Below are 15,557 nucleotides of genomic sequence, written 5' to 3'. Positions count from 1 at the left end.
TAGTAGTAGTAGAAGTATTGTAGTCTATAATAGAATAATCTGAACACATTCTGCACTGGAAAGTCACTGTATTTCAAACACTCAAATGTATTTTTTCTTAACTATAATACAACTTCTGTATTGGTAGCACTGTCGATAGGATTTTGTTTGCAAAGTGACCCTGAAAAGGTGGAAACGTAAACGTACCTTATTCAAGTGTACTTGAAAGGGACTAATGTACAATGCCTGATAATTGTACACTGATATATAATGCAACCAGAGTGCAGTGAAAAGGTTTATACTTCTTGGCTTTGTATAACCCCAAACCCCGCATTTGCAGCAGCTCCTTGGTTCATTCCACCTTGTGGGGGGTGTGTATTGGGGGTGGGCGTTGTGATGGGTTCATCATCATGATCAGGTCATCGGTCACTTAGTCAACCAAGTCTAGGCCATAATAAACTCTTAATTACCTTATGCATACATCTATTGGGGTTTATCGGAACTCCTGAAAAGGAACTACACTCTAAAAGTGTTGTAGGAGCCAAATAATAGCAAATCATTATTATTTAATGACCACTTAGTAATTATGCAACTTTCAAGTACACTTGTATCAGATTTATTAATAATTAAAAAATATATATTTTCTTGGCTCCCAGCATAGAATTAGTAATAGGTTTCCCCAGAACCTCTGGCAAAGCTCTCCCAAGTCTTAATGAAGCAAGACCTGTTAGTTACATAGAGTGGCTTTATACCTGCATAATTGCCTTTTTCCCAATACACATTGTATGACTTTAAATCTTGCCAGAGAAATTGGATGTGAATCTTTCAGGTTGGAGCAAAATTGAGACTCATTAGTTACAGAATACTAATAAGAAGGATTTCATGAAAATAAAAAGAAATCCACTAAGGAGTTCATTAATCTCAGTGTGTATCAATGGCCACAATGTACATTATTTCCTATTCAATGTATTACAGATGCTCATTTGAATATTACCAAATACCCCTCCAACTTCCTCAAAACATATACTTTACAGTTAATAAGGAGTTCCTTTAACAGTTGACAAGAAAAGTACTTTCTAATGTAGGCTATATTTTGCCCTCCCCCCTATGATAATGTAAAATAATTTTCCTTCCTATGATAATGTAACATGTAATTTTAATCAACCCTGCATTGTCTGAGCAGCAATCAGATGTTAAAAACAGTACGTTTCATAAGTGAAATGGATCCTAAAGATCAGTCACAGGCCTTCACATCCCTCCAGCTGACAAATAATTTTTGTGTGACTCTGCCTGCGTAATCATGCTGTTATCTGACCCTTTCAGAAAAAATACAAAAGAGTAAAACATGTATCTTGTTTGTATTTTATTTTATTTCCTGCCACACATTTTATAACAAAGTTTTCATTTGTTCTTTTTTTTCATTTTCTTTTTTTTTTTACAACAAAATATGTTCATGGTTCTCTGTGTTGAACAGGAGATATTGCCCATTCACCAGCCCCACAACCCCTCCATTGGCTGCCCCAGATTGTAGCACACACTGACAGAAACATGGATTAGGAAATAAAATATACACAGTGTAATTACATTCCTTGTTTGTTTTTGTCAGTGCAAATAAATCAGAAGAAGGTTTTTGTTGGTTTGTGTTTAATTTACAACATAATATATGCAAGGCCTTTGAAGAAGTTCAGTACATAACACTAAAGAGTACAAATCACGACTACAGTAAGTTTTATTTTCCTCCAAGCATACATCATGTGCTTTACAGTTTAGTTTTATTTCAACTTCTCTTCATTGGCGGAGATAAGAGATTTACAGGCCTGACCCATTTTGGCACTTGGGTTATTTCACACAAAAATAGAATTCTCAATATATTTTTCACGTCGGCTTTTGCTAAATGGTGCAAAGGGACATTTTTCAAAGGGAAACCTAACAGTATAAATGGGTAACCAGTGGTAATTTTCCTCCATAGCATTGTTTTGAACCTAAACCTCCAATCATAAAACATTCAGAAAAAAACTGAAGAGAACTATTCTGCTAACACACACACTGCACACCAGTTTTAATTTGGCTTCTCAATATTGCTAGATTATTGTGTTATTGGAGGTGTCTTTGAGAGCACATGGTTTACAATGAAAATCAGACATTGACAAAATATCTTCATGGTGCAAAAATGGTTGATAGTGTCATATACACATTTGCTATTAGACACATCTGACATTTTATGCAAGTACAGAATATAGAATATTTTCAATATGAGAATGACAAGAAGCCTTGTAAATTGTAACTTAATTTGTTTCCAACGTATTCTGAATTTGATGTGCCATTTAGAATGAGGTAATAATACTAAAGCTCCTGGATTGTTTCTATTATTTTTCCATTTTAAAAGAGCATTATCCTTCTATATATACATTTCCCCTTTGCAAAAGCAGCTCAATGTATTGAGAGTGAAGAGGTTGACCTTCACGTTGCTTTTTTTCTTTGTTATTTCAGCCAAAACAACTTCCACCATTACCTGACACAATGATCTAGTCGAATCTTTCCTACACTGAACTCGTACATGCAATGGTGTTGTTGAATGGTTCTACGAGTGAACAAATTGAATTAACATTTATAAGGCATTTTTATCCCCCTTGCTGAGGACATTTTGATAAGTAAATCTCCTTAGCAACCAGTAATGCGTCCAGCCACATCTAAAGTATGAAGTGACAGCCCTTTTGTGTTGATAAATTACACTGGCTTGATTGACAGGTAGGTAAATGTTTTTATTGCCCAGTGCCCCCAACAAGAAGAGCTATCACACACTAGTAAAAGCAGGCCAGGTTCAGACATCTCTTTACCATGATTTCAGTGCTGCCAACAAGTCAAATATCCCAAATCTCGTGGAGACCTTGAAACATCACTGCTGGTTTAAAGGTGTAAATCTTTGTATTGATTCCTTACCAGAGGTTAAACAATCTGAAGGCAATCAACCACCCTGGCTAGATGTATTCTTTACTATAATTGTGATACAGTCTCTTTCCTTCTTTATTTTAAATTGTGAAATTAGAAAATTCAACCTTTGCAGATTACCCTATCTGAAATGTCTGTGAGTTTGTCTTGTTTTAAAAATAATAATAATCTTAAAACAGTTGCATGATTAAGTGGATAGAAATGTAGAAAGATAAACCTGCAATGAAAAACTCACTAAAAAATCAAAATCAATGTCTACTGAAGTAAGATTACATAACATATCTTTTTCAGATCCCTATAAGAGAAATACAGTATACCATCAATAAAGTTAAGCATATAACTTATTGGTTATCCACTTATTAGATTTGCTTGTTCCATAGCATGCAATGTCATGTGTTGCATTTAGATTTTTCACAAACGTCTGATTTCATAGCTTGAATACAAAGACAGTAATAAACATGTAAAGAATATGGTTTCAGTGTTCTGACAATGAATGTTTGTGAATGCCACAGCAGAGAGAAAAGCAAGAGAGCATTGCCAGACAATAGTCAGAAAAGCATGTTGGTTGGCTATAAAGTTGATTTAAAAAATGGAGGAAATAATGACTGTGCTTATGTGAGATTAATAGAGGAAACTGCATCATATCTGCACAGCAGTTATGACAATGGACTCCAGTTCTGCCACATATATGAACATCAGTTTGTGATGATTTAGTGTGGTTGTTTCTCAGCCATCAGTATACCTCTGTGGGGTCAAACTGGAATACTGGGTGCCAATAAGGCACTTGTGCTAATTGGGGGACTGGGAGCAGAATATAATCAATAATGGCATAATCAGGCAAGTGCTGATGGTAATCATAGGTCAGTCTAACCTCAGCATGCAAGCATAAGATGGGAAGTCTATACCATGTGAAAATGCAGCTCGGACACAGTTTTCCCATACAGCACTATAAGTGTGAGAATGCCAAGGGTATACAGTACACATCATTAGAATGATTGATATCAGATAAGGTACAAGAAAAAATAAATAAATAATGGTACCTAAAAGGCTATGTATAGTAAAAAACAAAAAAACAAAAAACATTTATTTTCTAAGAGAAAATGGAACGGAAGAACAGAGAAGTACAGGCTAGCTGCACAAACATGCCCTTCCATGTCTTTCATTTGTGGAAGAGTTTTGTGGAGCTAAAAATAGTGGAGGAAGTAAGAGCCCTGAGTCAGGCTTGTATTGTATGTGACCGGATAAAGGAGAACGCAGTTCTAAGGCATGACATAAACACCAATAACAAAAGTTACTGGTGTCCTTGTTTAAACAGTGAATTCATTCAGAATTGTAGCATAGAGAGATCAAGTAAACTGCATGGTTAGTTTTTTTGTACTTTTTACACTTACAATACATTCTCCTCACCCCCTCTTATTACTACCTCAGGCCCAGAAAAGTGTATCAAACTGAGTTGAACTGTGCTCAGTATCAGAAGGAAAAGTATGTTGCCAAAGAAACTAAATGCATGTTTTAACATGGCCTCAAAATCTCCCCAAACGCTGTTTAAATTGCAAAATGTATACCAATCGTTAAAACTATTTTTTGTTGTTCATAGCACACCACCGTGACTAGTGTACTACAGGGAAAACAATGCATCTAAAAAACCTGTGAATTATACAGATGATGTTTTCTTGATAATAAGGAAAAAGTACAGTCACAAGAAACATTTACCCATCTCCCAGTTATTCTGTAGAACAATAGGTCGGCGATATATATATTAAATGCCTATTTTTAAGATTTTCCAATAATTGTAACCTGTCTTGTTAATAAGCATAATTCTTGTAAACTACCACTATTTTCAGAGTTTATCAATTAAAACACCTTACGAACACATTCAGAAGATAACTAAAAAAAATTAAAATTATGAATAAGATTAATTAAATAGGGCAAGACTGCTCTCCTAAGGCTGTATATTACAGTGGTCTGTTTGTCCCAGTCACATTGCTGTCAGGAAGCAAGTGGCTTAAGACTCCTGAGCTTTCTGATATACACACTGTAAAAGGCCACAGGCGAATTGCACAGATCATTCTGTGCGGTAACATAAATATACATTTGCAATACATTTGCATTGGTTGTATGCAGCTAGTGGAGCAATATATAATCTTTACATCTCAAGGGAAACTGAAAACTGCATTGTAATCACAGAATATTACTTTTTTTTATCCGACCTTCCCGAAAGGGACAGAATTCACAAAGCAGGGCCTAACACCAATTGTATGATCCAACACATCATTAAAAAATACAGCTGGGACTAGGAGTTCTTCCAATCAGTACTATTCTAAGTGAACACAACCCTGCCTAAATTCATTGATTTCCTTCCTTTTGCTTAAATGTCTAGAGAGGCTGTGATTCAGAGACTACTGTAAAACCAAGGAGACAGCATCTGTACCCCCATGAAAAACAGTTTCCTCATCCAGGCACACTGCTGAGATATGTAAATATGTGATAAATAATATGAAGCATATTGCCTCCGAGAGCAGATAAAAGAAGGCACCGACAGAGTAGCACAAGGGAATTGACGGTGGATCTGTCGCCTGAACTGAGTTAACACATCTTCAGTTGACAAAGCTTACACTGAGCTATACATCTTCACCAAAACGCAACTGTAGCGATGTTTAAGGCACCCGAACCTCCAGCAGTTCATATCATGTCATATCACTTTTAGGGGGATGGCTTTCAATATGTTTCTATTAATACTTATATATTACTCACATTTTCATAGACACCATATGTGCAACATTGTACAGGTCATACCTTATCACGCAATAAACCTTCAGCATGGACTATGCTCGATCATATGCACAAAATATTTCATAGTTCGATTTTTCAAAAACATAGTATGTGTTGTTACCAGAACTTATTAACACAGCCTTGAAAATTCACTGCAAAAGCAAACTCTAGAATATGAATGGAGAGAAGAGGATCTGTGCTGGCATGAATCTGAACTGAAGCAGACAAACAATAATCCCCAGAAGGACAGAAGAGGCATTTGATTAAATCAGTCTCTTGATATTTCTCTAGCAAAACGAAATAAGCAGTAAAATATTTTTACTTAAAAAAAATCCTGTCTTTTTCGAGCAGTGTCAGTCTAGAAGTATTGTCAAAAGCCTATCAAGTTTACAGTAAAGTGCTTATCAGATGACTTAAACTTATGTATGAACAGAGGAGAATGTTAATAGAGTTGAAAAATGAGAGAGAGGAAAAAAGAAGGAGTAAAAAAGCACAGTGCAGGACAATCAAGAATGTAGAGGGAGAATTATAAAAGAGATGGATATTTGAAAAAATAAAATAAACGGAAAGTATTTCTAATTTATAACAAATTAGAGAAACTCTGTGTCAAATTATATAAGGCATTCGTTAGGCACATCTTAGAAAGCTACACATATCCGATGGGACTTTGCTAAAGCCAAAACTAAAATTCTATGTTTTTAAAAGATATTTATATATATTTTGGAAGCATTACATCTGTACGTACATACATATAGATATAGGTTACCGTTATATTTAATATAGAGTTCTTATTCCACTGGACAATTTAGACACAGTAGTTAACAGCTTCTGTCATTTTGCTGTTAAACCACAATGAATAGATGACAAAAGAGCGCAGGAGAAACAAAAACGATAAAACCTAAGCATAAACCTTAATTCCAATTAGCATGTTCGGCTGCAAGCGTGCATTAACTCTGCATGGCCAGTTACAGCCTGTGAATAGCACCTGTCAGATGAGTGACTTTGGGTCGTATATCAAGCAGTGTTTCTTTCATAAGAATATAAGGAATTTAGATGAAAACGAACTGTGTGCTGTCAAACATGTCCTTGTCTGGGTGCGCCATACCATTGGCTATAGCGTTAGATTACAATCAGAAATACAACTAATTTCAGCAAATTGAAGAGATAAATGGAAAACGAGACAAAAACACTATTGTGGTGTGTGTGATTATATCCACACAGGTATTTCTTTAGATATAGGTATGTTTATAAGAAATATATTAATTTCAGGTTTCACATTTATAGTATTTGTTCCTCTTATCTTTTGCTTTAGAAAGTGTACCCTTTCACATTTGAGCAAAAGCTTAGGAAATGATACAAGAATCACTTTGTGTACATAAATAGGATGCACTGTTCTCTGCTCTGAGTTTCTGAACTGATTCCCAATATATCACATGACTGTCTAGTGTCATTCTCCGTGTGTTTATGGTTAATATCAAGAAAGAAAGAAAAAATCCTCTACAAATAATCCAGTTTTCATAGGATATTAAAGTTATCTTCTAACCCCCTTCCCCCGTGTAACATTCCTGCAGTATTGCTTAAACATTGGGCCGGATTAAATCAAAACTTTGACCCACCCACTAATAGCAAACTAAAAACCTGTACATCATAGCGGGTACATTTCTCATTAGGAGAAAGTGGCATCTTACTAAAAATGCAGCTGCAACTGAGTACAGTTGTGTAGTTTTCTATTAGGTGGGTCAGTTTTGATTTAATCCCAGCCACTGTCTGATTCAATACATATCTATATATTTAAGCTGACATGTGCATTATGATTAAAGTATTTATGACCGAATTTGCGTCAAGAATTAAGCTTGCCAGGAACACAGCCTCAACAGGATGTCTTTTCATAAAACTGTCTGCAATAATGTTTGTAAACAACACCGTTTGAAGTGACAGTCTGGCCTTTATATAACACCCCCCCACCCCCTTGGAAATTGAACAGAGTTCAGCACAATTCACTGACAGCTTATCTTGGGAGGGTAGTAAAAAGAACAAGGATAAATGTATTTAAAAGATACCACAGATAACTGGGTATGCATTTAGAGAGGAAAGATTTCAATATCCGTGTCACTGGAGGAGTAAGCTTCACTTGTGGGTGAACAACATAGGTGCTTGTTGTTGGTCTAGATGGGCGCCATTGTAGGACTTCACTGGGCCCATTTTACCTTCTTGGGCAAAGACAACAGACACCACGGAAAATCAAAGATAGTGGATCAATAGTAGGTAAAGAAAGGAGACTTCAATGTGCAATAACAAGTGTGTGTTCCTTTTCATGGTCAATAAATTAACCTTTTAATTGGCACAGCTGCACTCAGTCTCCATCAAAGACTGTTTTAAGTCAGTAGTGATTCAAGGCAAATTTAGCTCTCTCTTGTTTCTTTGTACATTCATTGTTTGGGTGCAAGCTTTCTTGCGGACTGTTGTGTATGACTTTAAACAGCGACCCAAGGCTCAGTCCCTGTTTGCCTGCTGAGGAATGTGCATTTGAAAAGACGGTGAACCAAGGCTGTTGAGATAACCAGTGCTATAATACTGTAGCTTCCTCCATGGCATTAATCCATCTGCGAAATAAAGCAAATAATAGAGTGTTTAGGCGATGAACAGAATACAGAATCATTCTCAGCACTTCAGACATTCCTGACAAATACGCATATGGTGAAACCATATTGAAAAACAGACTGAGGAAAAAATGCTATCACAAGAGGAATTTGAGATGTTAATTGCTCCTGTAATTACTAGAAATATTAAAGTATGTGAATACCAAATAAATGAAGGCATTATTCATTTTGTCATAGTAAATATTTGTTAAATGTGCAATGAGAAAGACAACAAACAAGTGTTAATATTTCAGTCTTGAAGGTTGTTTGTTTTTTTATATGCAGTGCCATTTGTATGGGGTTTATAATAATATGGGGCTTCACTGATTAATCAACACTGTTTAATTTAGTTTTCTAGATACTGCATCAATCATTAACTGCAGTTCCTCAGCATACACAATTTGTTGGAGAATCAAGCTCTTCACTCTTTTTATTGTAAAATGAAGGCATTGTGCGAGGTTGGAGCCTGGTACTGTGTAAACCATATATTTTTTTTAAAGATAAACTCTTAATATGAACTGCTTAGAGACTAATTAAGCTTGGTTTTCTGAAAAAGGTGCTTACATGTGTGAATCGGATGATACGGGTAATGAGATCAGCAGTTGTGTAAGATAAGTGAAACCATCAGGGTGCAAGTTTAATAAAGCAGCCCCCCATGAAACAGTGCATGTGTGCCGACCTCTGTGCTGTGTGTGTGTCGTCAGCCTTGAATGTGTAGTACAGGGTTTTCTTGTGGTACAGCTGGAACATCATGGCTGCCTCTGCTCCCTCCACTTTCTCCGGCAGCTTGACAGTGAAGCCCAGCAGAGGCAGGCTCTCTGACGCCACTTTGTCCTGCTGAGCAGAGAAACACATTAACCACCCAACCTATGAAATATAACCTCTGCCTGAAAAAAACACAGCAGGTTTTACAACCGTAACCATACGGTGTGATACAACAGTACCAGTTGTCTTATCATGCTCAGCATATACACAATTGTACTGTGGTGGGGTATTTGCTCTATTATGTGTGTGTGTGTGTGTGTGTGTGTGTGTGTGTGAGGGAGGGGGGATTACTCATTAAATGTTTGAAACCTCACAAGAACAACAACAGCAAAAAATACATCCTATGTGGCCTGACTCCAAACCAGGCCTGCTGTACTTGATATATAAAAAAAGATGAACAAAAGCAGACAGGAATTATACTGAATTACTGCTTTGTCATTGCTTTCCGAATCTTTTACTGTGGGGGCATTTGTGCAAGGACCACTGAGCCAAGATCTGTGAAATAAGTGAGTGTAAGAAAAAGACGTGAAGGAGGAGTGAGTGGTCTCTCACCTCGCTGGCTGAGAAGGTGTAGAGCACTTTGTCTTTGATGAGGAACCACAGCTTCTTCCAGTTCCGCTTGCTTCTCTTGCAGCGCTGCAGCGAGCCGCTCATGGCCGACCCCTCTGATGAAGCTGCCACCTGAAACCACAGAGCAGTCATTCACTTCTTTTCCATACCCAAAACCCAAAGCAGAGATCATGGGATATTGAATTAAGGCCCGAATCCTGAAAACCAAACCTTACCGACACATTCTATGCCACAATTTCAGCCAATTTAGAGAGTCAATGGGTATCTGTACTTACAAGAGGTGGAATAGATTGTTTGGTTGTTGTTTGCAAATCTTTGGAAAACATTAATGATTGTGGGGAAAATGCACTTTCATACACACAAAATAGAAACACAAACAAAAGAAACACAAAGGGACGAAAAGAGAGAAAGGAAAAGTGGAAATTATGAAAAGGCACACCTCGCACAAGGGTCTGAGTTTGTCGCCTTCTTGTGGTGTAAAGGTAGCATGGCAACACATCCACTAATTTGAAGGAGACTGGCGGGGTTACTGCATTGTAACGGCGGGGTGTGTCTGTGTGTGTGGGTACCTGAGTGAGAGCCGAAGGGGTTCTCCGGGGCTTCCACAACAGGGGGGTGTGGATGTTCTGGAAGACCGCCGAGAGGGGGCGGCCTGAGGACCTAGGGGGCTGGGGACTGGCGTTCTCTCCTGCTCCTAGAGAGCTGCCCCCTGCAAACAGGAGATGCCGCTTTTAACACATTTCTCGTCATAAACATTCACTCATTTTAGAGACCATTTGGCACACAACAGGTAGTCAGAGCAATGATGAATCAAGCCCTAAAGTAATTGTTTTGGCTTCTCTGTCATTTTCAGTTAATGCTTGTCTGGACTGAAGGTCAGCTGAACAGGTAACACCATACCTCGTTTCTTCAGCTCGGCGTAGCAGTGATCGCACACTTTGGCCACTCTGTCTTTGAGGTACTTGAGAGGGTACTTGTTTCTGGAGCAGCCCCGGCACACAATCTGCATCCCGCAGCGGAAGACACGACAGGAAGGGGGAGAGGAGACCAGTATTTTATTAGCTTTTATTGGAACAAGAAAATCAGTGCTGCCCAACTTCCATCATACTCAATATTTAACCTGTAAATTGAAGGGTCCTGTTTAACTCTTCTTTTTTTGCATACAGCATACATAGGTTGACTGGGAAAGGAGAGATTATGGCATACAGCGGTAGTTTAACTGTAAACCTGGTAGGCAAATTATGAATAAACTTCTACATATGGTATTTTGTTTTATTCTACTGCAACTGAAATGAATGGTTTGATTTTCATGTTTTATTTAGACGTTTTATGTAACTTTGCAGGTTAATTTCAACATTATATTTGAAAGTGGTGGGTTGTCACTGACCTTCCCACAGGCGTGGCAGTGGTGGCGGCGCAGTGTGAGGGAGAAATCGGAGGCACAGCTCATACACATCATCACATGGGACACAGGCACCAGAGTGGGCGCCTTCTCCCCCAGAGACATCCACAGCTTCTCTCTGGCCTGGAACCAAGTGAGAGTGAGAGAGAGAGAGAGATGGCAGAGAGAGATTGGTATGAGGCCATGAAATTGTTCTGCATGCTTCCATAACAGATCAAGCACTTGATTAATCACCTCTGTGCAGTACTGTGTATTTTTTAAATGCCTTTAAGCCAAATCATTCTGCACAGATGCTTCTGCTTACAAGTTTAAAGGGCGAATAAGTTGAGATCCTTATAAATGCAAACATTGCCCTGTATCTGTACTTTTCCTTTCCTATTCTTTGTTCACAGTCTTGACTAATGTCTCTCACACTTGATGGGCAAGTGACAGACACACAACATACAAGCTTACAATCTCTTGGGGTCACTGAACATTGAAAAGGAAAATGGCATGCATGTTATTTAAACTGCTGCACAAATATAATGATGTTTATTTTGGAAACCGGTTCTTGCCCTTTAGAGGGCTGGCTCAGGTCTAAGCCGGCTGTATTCACCTCACTGCTGTTCGAGCTGGAGAAAGTGCTCTGTCCTCGGGAGTGCTCTGCAATGGCCCTGCTCAGAGCGTGGTACCAGTCCTCTCTCTCACTGCAGGAGCTGCGACACAGGGCACACAGGACAGCACAGACACGAAAACACTTCATTACTGCTGGATCTGATTTGCATTGATTTCAGGAGCAAGTTTGAAACCCGATTGTATAAAGAAAAGTAACTAACATCAGAATATTTGCAACGTGATTTGATGGTGAAAGATTTGACCGAGTGGAAAGGCTTGTAATTTTTCTTTAATAAACATACTATAATACACATGGATCATGTGCAGCAGATTTGCAAAAGAGTCTAGAAGTGACAAAGCTGTTTGATGCTTCCAGTCATAAAAGTCAATGGGCCACTTAATTGTGAAATGAATCCAGTAAATGTGAGAGCATTTAACTGTATTTAAGCTCAGTCTTGTGTGCATATTGAAATGAGGCAACATTGATTGCCACATACCACTACTGATCCGTACTGGAGGGCCCTGCTGCTGTCAACACAAATTCATACAAAGATCAACTCCAGGACAGAAGCACACTTATTTGCCTTGCGTGGGATTTACCACTTCTTCACCCCAGTAAAGAGTGCAGTGAGTATTTTTTTTTTAATACAGCATAAATACAAGAAGACCATATAACAATTTAGGTAGCACCAACAGAATGTAATTCTAGAGGATGGGCATAATGTGATATGAAGTAAAGAAAAAATGTAATCACAGAAACAAAAAGGATATCTGGTACCTGGGAATTCCAAAAAAGGCCTCAAAAGTCCCAAGCAAAACTAACCCCAATCTACCCTGTGAGGAAGATCATTCCTAAGGCCTTAGAGTCACGGCCAACGAACTGTGTAAACCTACCTTGCTGACAAAGTTATGGAGCAATCATTGCCCTCAATCTTCAGGGCATTGTGAACATTCTCTATGATGGGTTTGCTGACCTGAAAATAGAAATGACACACTCAGGGCCCTGCACTCTCCTTGCTCTGGTGTTTAGTTTGTTTAGTCTATAAATGGTTAATAGTCTGAGACTTGATAGCCCTGATAGACTGGATAGAGGTATTGATGTATTGTTTCCATGACAACCGACAGACCTTATTTTTTTCAACCAGGCCAGAGAATCCTGCGTAATAGAGCTATCTATAATTAAAATACAGTAATTCATCATCAGTTTATTTACCACTGAAATTATTTTGAGAGCTCACCTTCAATCCCGTCAAGGAGAGTGTATTTTTCAGCCTGTATTTTCCATCCTGTTGTGGGTAGGTGTACATCATAACATCGTTCATCTGTCAAAAGGAAAACAGAAGACAAAAACAAATATTTAGTTGAACAAGAAGTGTTTCTGTTTAATGTTGCACTTCAGATGTATAATCAGTATCTGCCATGCAGTGACACACTGATCTGAGCCTTGGGCATGGGTTAAGCTCAGTGAAATCCAACACAAACAGTGGAAAGATGACTGTGAAATGCAGATTCCATTTTGCCACAAGATGGCGCTAAGTGCATGAACAACTAATTGAATGAAAAAAAAATCAGAGATAAATGAACACTGGTGTCTTTGTTTTCACCAATTTAATTTAAAATGCAGTTAGTGTTATATTGCTCTTTTAGTTATTCAAAGCATAACACCATTTACACAGCATCAATTTACACACACACACACACACACACACATATATATATATATATATATATATATATATATATATATATATATATATATATAGATTGATACATGTGGAAACATTTTAAGGAGGCTTTCACCCAGCAGTGGATTGATATAGGCTGCTGCTGATAAATAATAATATAAACAATGTTTATTTATCAAAGCCAATTTTAATTAAATCAGAATAAACTTTTTCAATGTAATAAGCTCCTCTGGAACAAGCTATTTATAAATTAGAAATAATTGCTTAATAATGTCTCTACATTTTGTGGTGGCAGAAAAAAACACCACTTTGAAAACAAAGACATGGTTCTCTAAGCCCCAGGAAATCACAAATTATTCTTTGAATGTTTGACTAAAAGAAACAGCACATAATTTAGCATAAATGTAAGCCCCAAAGATCCATCATGAAACATCTGCTATGCAGGAAAAGGCATAAGTCATTATAATAAATCCTGCAATGGTAAACAGACTGAAGTAAGAGAGTTAACATGGGCACCGACACCTTCTGAGCAGAAACAAAATAACCCTGCTAACACGGGGTATTAATAAAAACAATAATTCAACAGATAACACTAGCCTGTTTACTCACCCCCTGCCTTCCCCACTGGCGGCAGAGAGTCAGATATATCCTTTCATTCAAAAACTGGATGAATTCTTAAGAGTCACGTTGAAAACAGCACAAAAAGGACTTTCAATGCCAGTAGGTGACAAATGGCTTGTCAAGTGTCTTTACTCAGTTTACTTATTGGTCCATAAATTACCCACCCCTCCAACACATTAATCTAACGAGAGCACTGGCAATGCTACCACCCCGATAACATTAGAATTCACAACTCTATCACATCACTCATATCTCCCCCGAAAGGTACATCCATCATAGCCCATTTATTGCAGGAAGACATTACACAGGCTCAGAAGAAACTATCACAGCGGTTTCCATGGAAAGGATTAAGACAGGTTAGTGTGACATCTTTAATCTTTGTTTTGTTTGAGAGAGAGACACTGTGAAGTTCTCTGGTTCCATTCGCACAGACCGATGGAATCTTAGGCAAATTATTTTGATTGGCCAGCAGTGTGGAGTAGTGGTTGAGGCTCGGGACTATTAACTGGAGAGTAATGGGTTTGAATCCCAGGTGGAGGCACTGTTGTTGTACTCATGGGAGTGTCTGAAAGTACTATAAATAAAAGCCATGCTGTGGACAGCATAGTGAAATGATTTGTTTCTCAGAGTTATTATTACCTAAACACTGCCTTTGTTCAACCTCACATGTGTTTTCTGTATATTGATGTTTGCTTTAAATTGGGTTCATCAGCTGGGTAAACAGTTAAGAAAGTGAATGATTTTGGAAAGAGCAGAACCATTTGGTGTTAAAATCAAGATAAATAATCAATCTAAAGGTCCTACTTATATCCTACGTGAGAAATTTCCATTTCTTGTTTGGATCTGACAGGTATGGAAGAGTCCTGGGGCCATGTGAAAGTAAAATAACTGAAATTTAAACTTACAAAAAGAAAACTTTAACAGTCGAATCTTATAGTTTAAAAGCTGAACTTTTGAGTTTAAATGTCATAATTTTGAGTAAAAGTTTTCTTTCACATGGTCCCAGGGCTTAGCAATAACATCCAAAATGGCAGCTACATAAGGCTGAAGATAATTTTAGAATTATCATTTCAATTATTTTGATATTTAGGTAAGAACGACTCATCACTGGATTGGGCTAATTATTGTCCAGAACCAAACAAGAATGTGTGCTTGCCCTTAGTGTCACTGCTTAATTAAAGTGTGTTACAAAATGCTAATGCTGACATTTAGCAACATTAAGATCAGTTTCTTGGACATCTTGGCCTTATGGTTTACAAAAGCCTGCATAAATCTGATGTCCCTTTCCTACAAAATCTTGAAACAGGTATTTGCTCAAATGTATTTCTTTATTCCCTAAAAACAAGCAGATATAAAAGAGTGCACTCAATAGATTTGTGTTCTGCCCAAGCAGGGTTTTGCTGATATGCTTTAAAAGCATTCTAGAGAGTCTGGCCCTCACATTCTTGTCCATACAGTCCCTGGACAGGAAACCGGCATTCAGAAACCCACACCAAACATCCTGCCAGGAAACGCAGCTCTCAATAACACCATTGGCCAAGGGAGCTTGGTTCTGGGTGGGGAGACCTGATGTCCTTGCTT

General features: G+C 37.9%; 1 protein-coding gene across 2 annotated transcripts in view; it reads right to left on the bottom strand.

The window, feature by feature from the left end:
- Window positions 1–1,331: 1,331 nt before the first annotated feature.
- fgd5b (FYVE, RhoGEF and PH domain containing 5b) overlaps window positions 1,332–15,557 on the bottom strand; it is a 68,285-nt gene continuing 54,059 nt past the window's right edge. Inside the window, exons 13-21 of one of the 2 annotated variants that reach the window (XM_066698164.1) lie at window positions 12,909–12,992; window positions 12,565–12,644; window positions 11,672–11,771; window positions 11,062–11,199; window positions 10,575–10,677; window positions 10,244–10,383; window positions 9,657–9,785; window positions 9,019–9,176; window positions 1,332–8,303 (exon numbers count right to left, since the gene is read on the bottom strand). In XM_066698164.1, coding sequence (XP_066554261.1) covers window positions 8,267–8,303; window positions 9,019–9,176; window positions 9,657–9,785; window positions 10,244–10,383; window positions 10,575–10,677; window positions 11,062–11,199; window positions 11,672–11,771; window positions 12,565–12,644; window positions 12,909–12,992 — 969 coding nt within the window. In that variant the 3' untranslated portion in view covers window positions 1,332–8,266. The remainder of the gene's footprint in view (window positions 8,304–9,018; window positions 9,177–9,656; window positions 9,786–10,243; window positions 10,384–10,574; window positions 10,678–11,061; window positions 11,200–11,671; window positions 11,772–12,564; window positions 12,645–12,908; window positions 12,993–15,557) is intronic. The other variant, XM_066698165.1, reaches the window with a different exon arrangement.

The sequence above is a fragment of the Amia ocellicauda genome, chromosome 3 (genome assembly GCF_036373705.1).
Source record: "Amia ocellicauda isolate fAmiCal2 chromosome 3, fAmiCal2.hap1, whole genome shotgun sequence".
Taxonomy (NCBI): Eukaryota; Metazoa; Chordata; class Actinopteri; order Amiiformes; family Amiidae; genus Amia; species Amia ocellicauda.
Note: the sequence above shows the minus strand (reverse complement) of the source record. Positions and strands in the feature narration are given on the sequence as shown.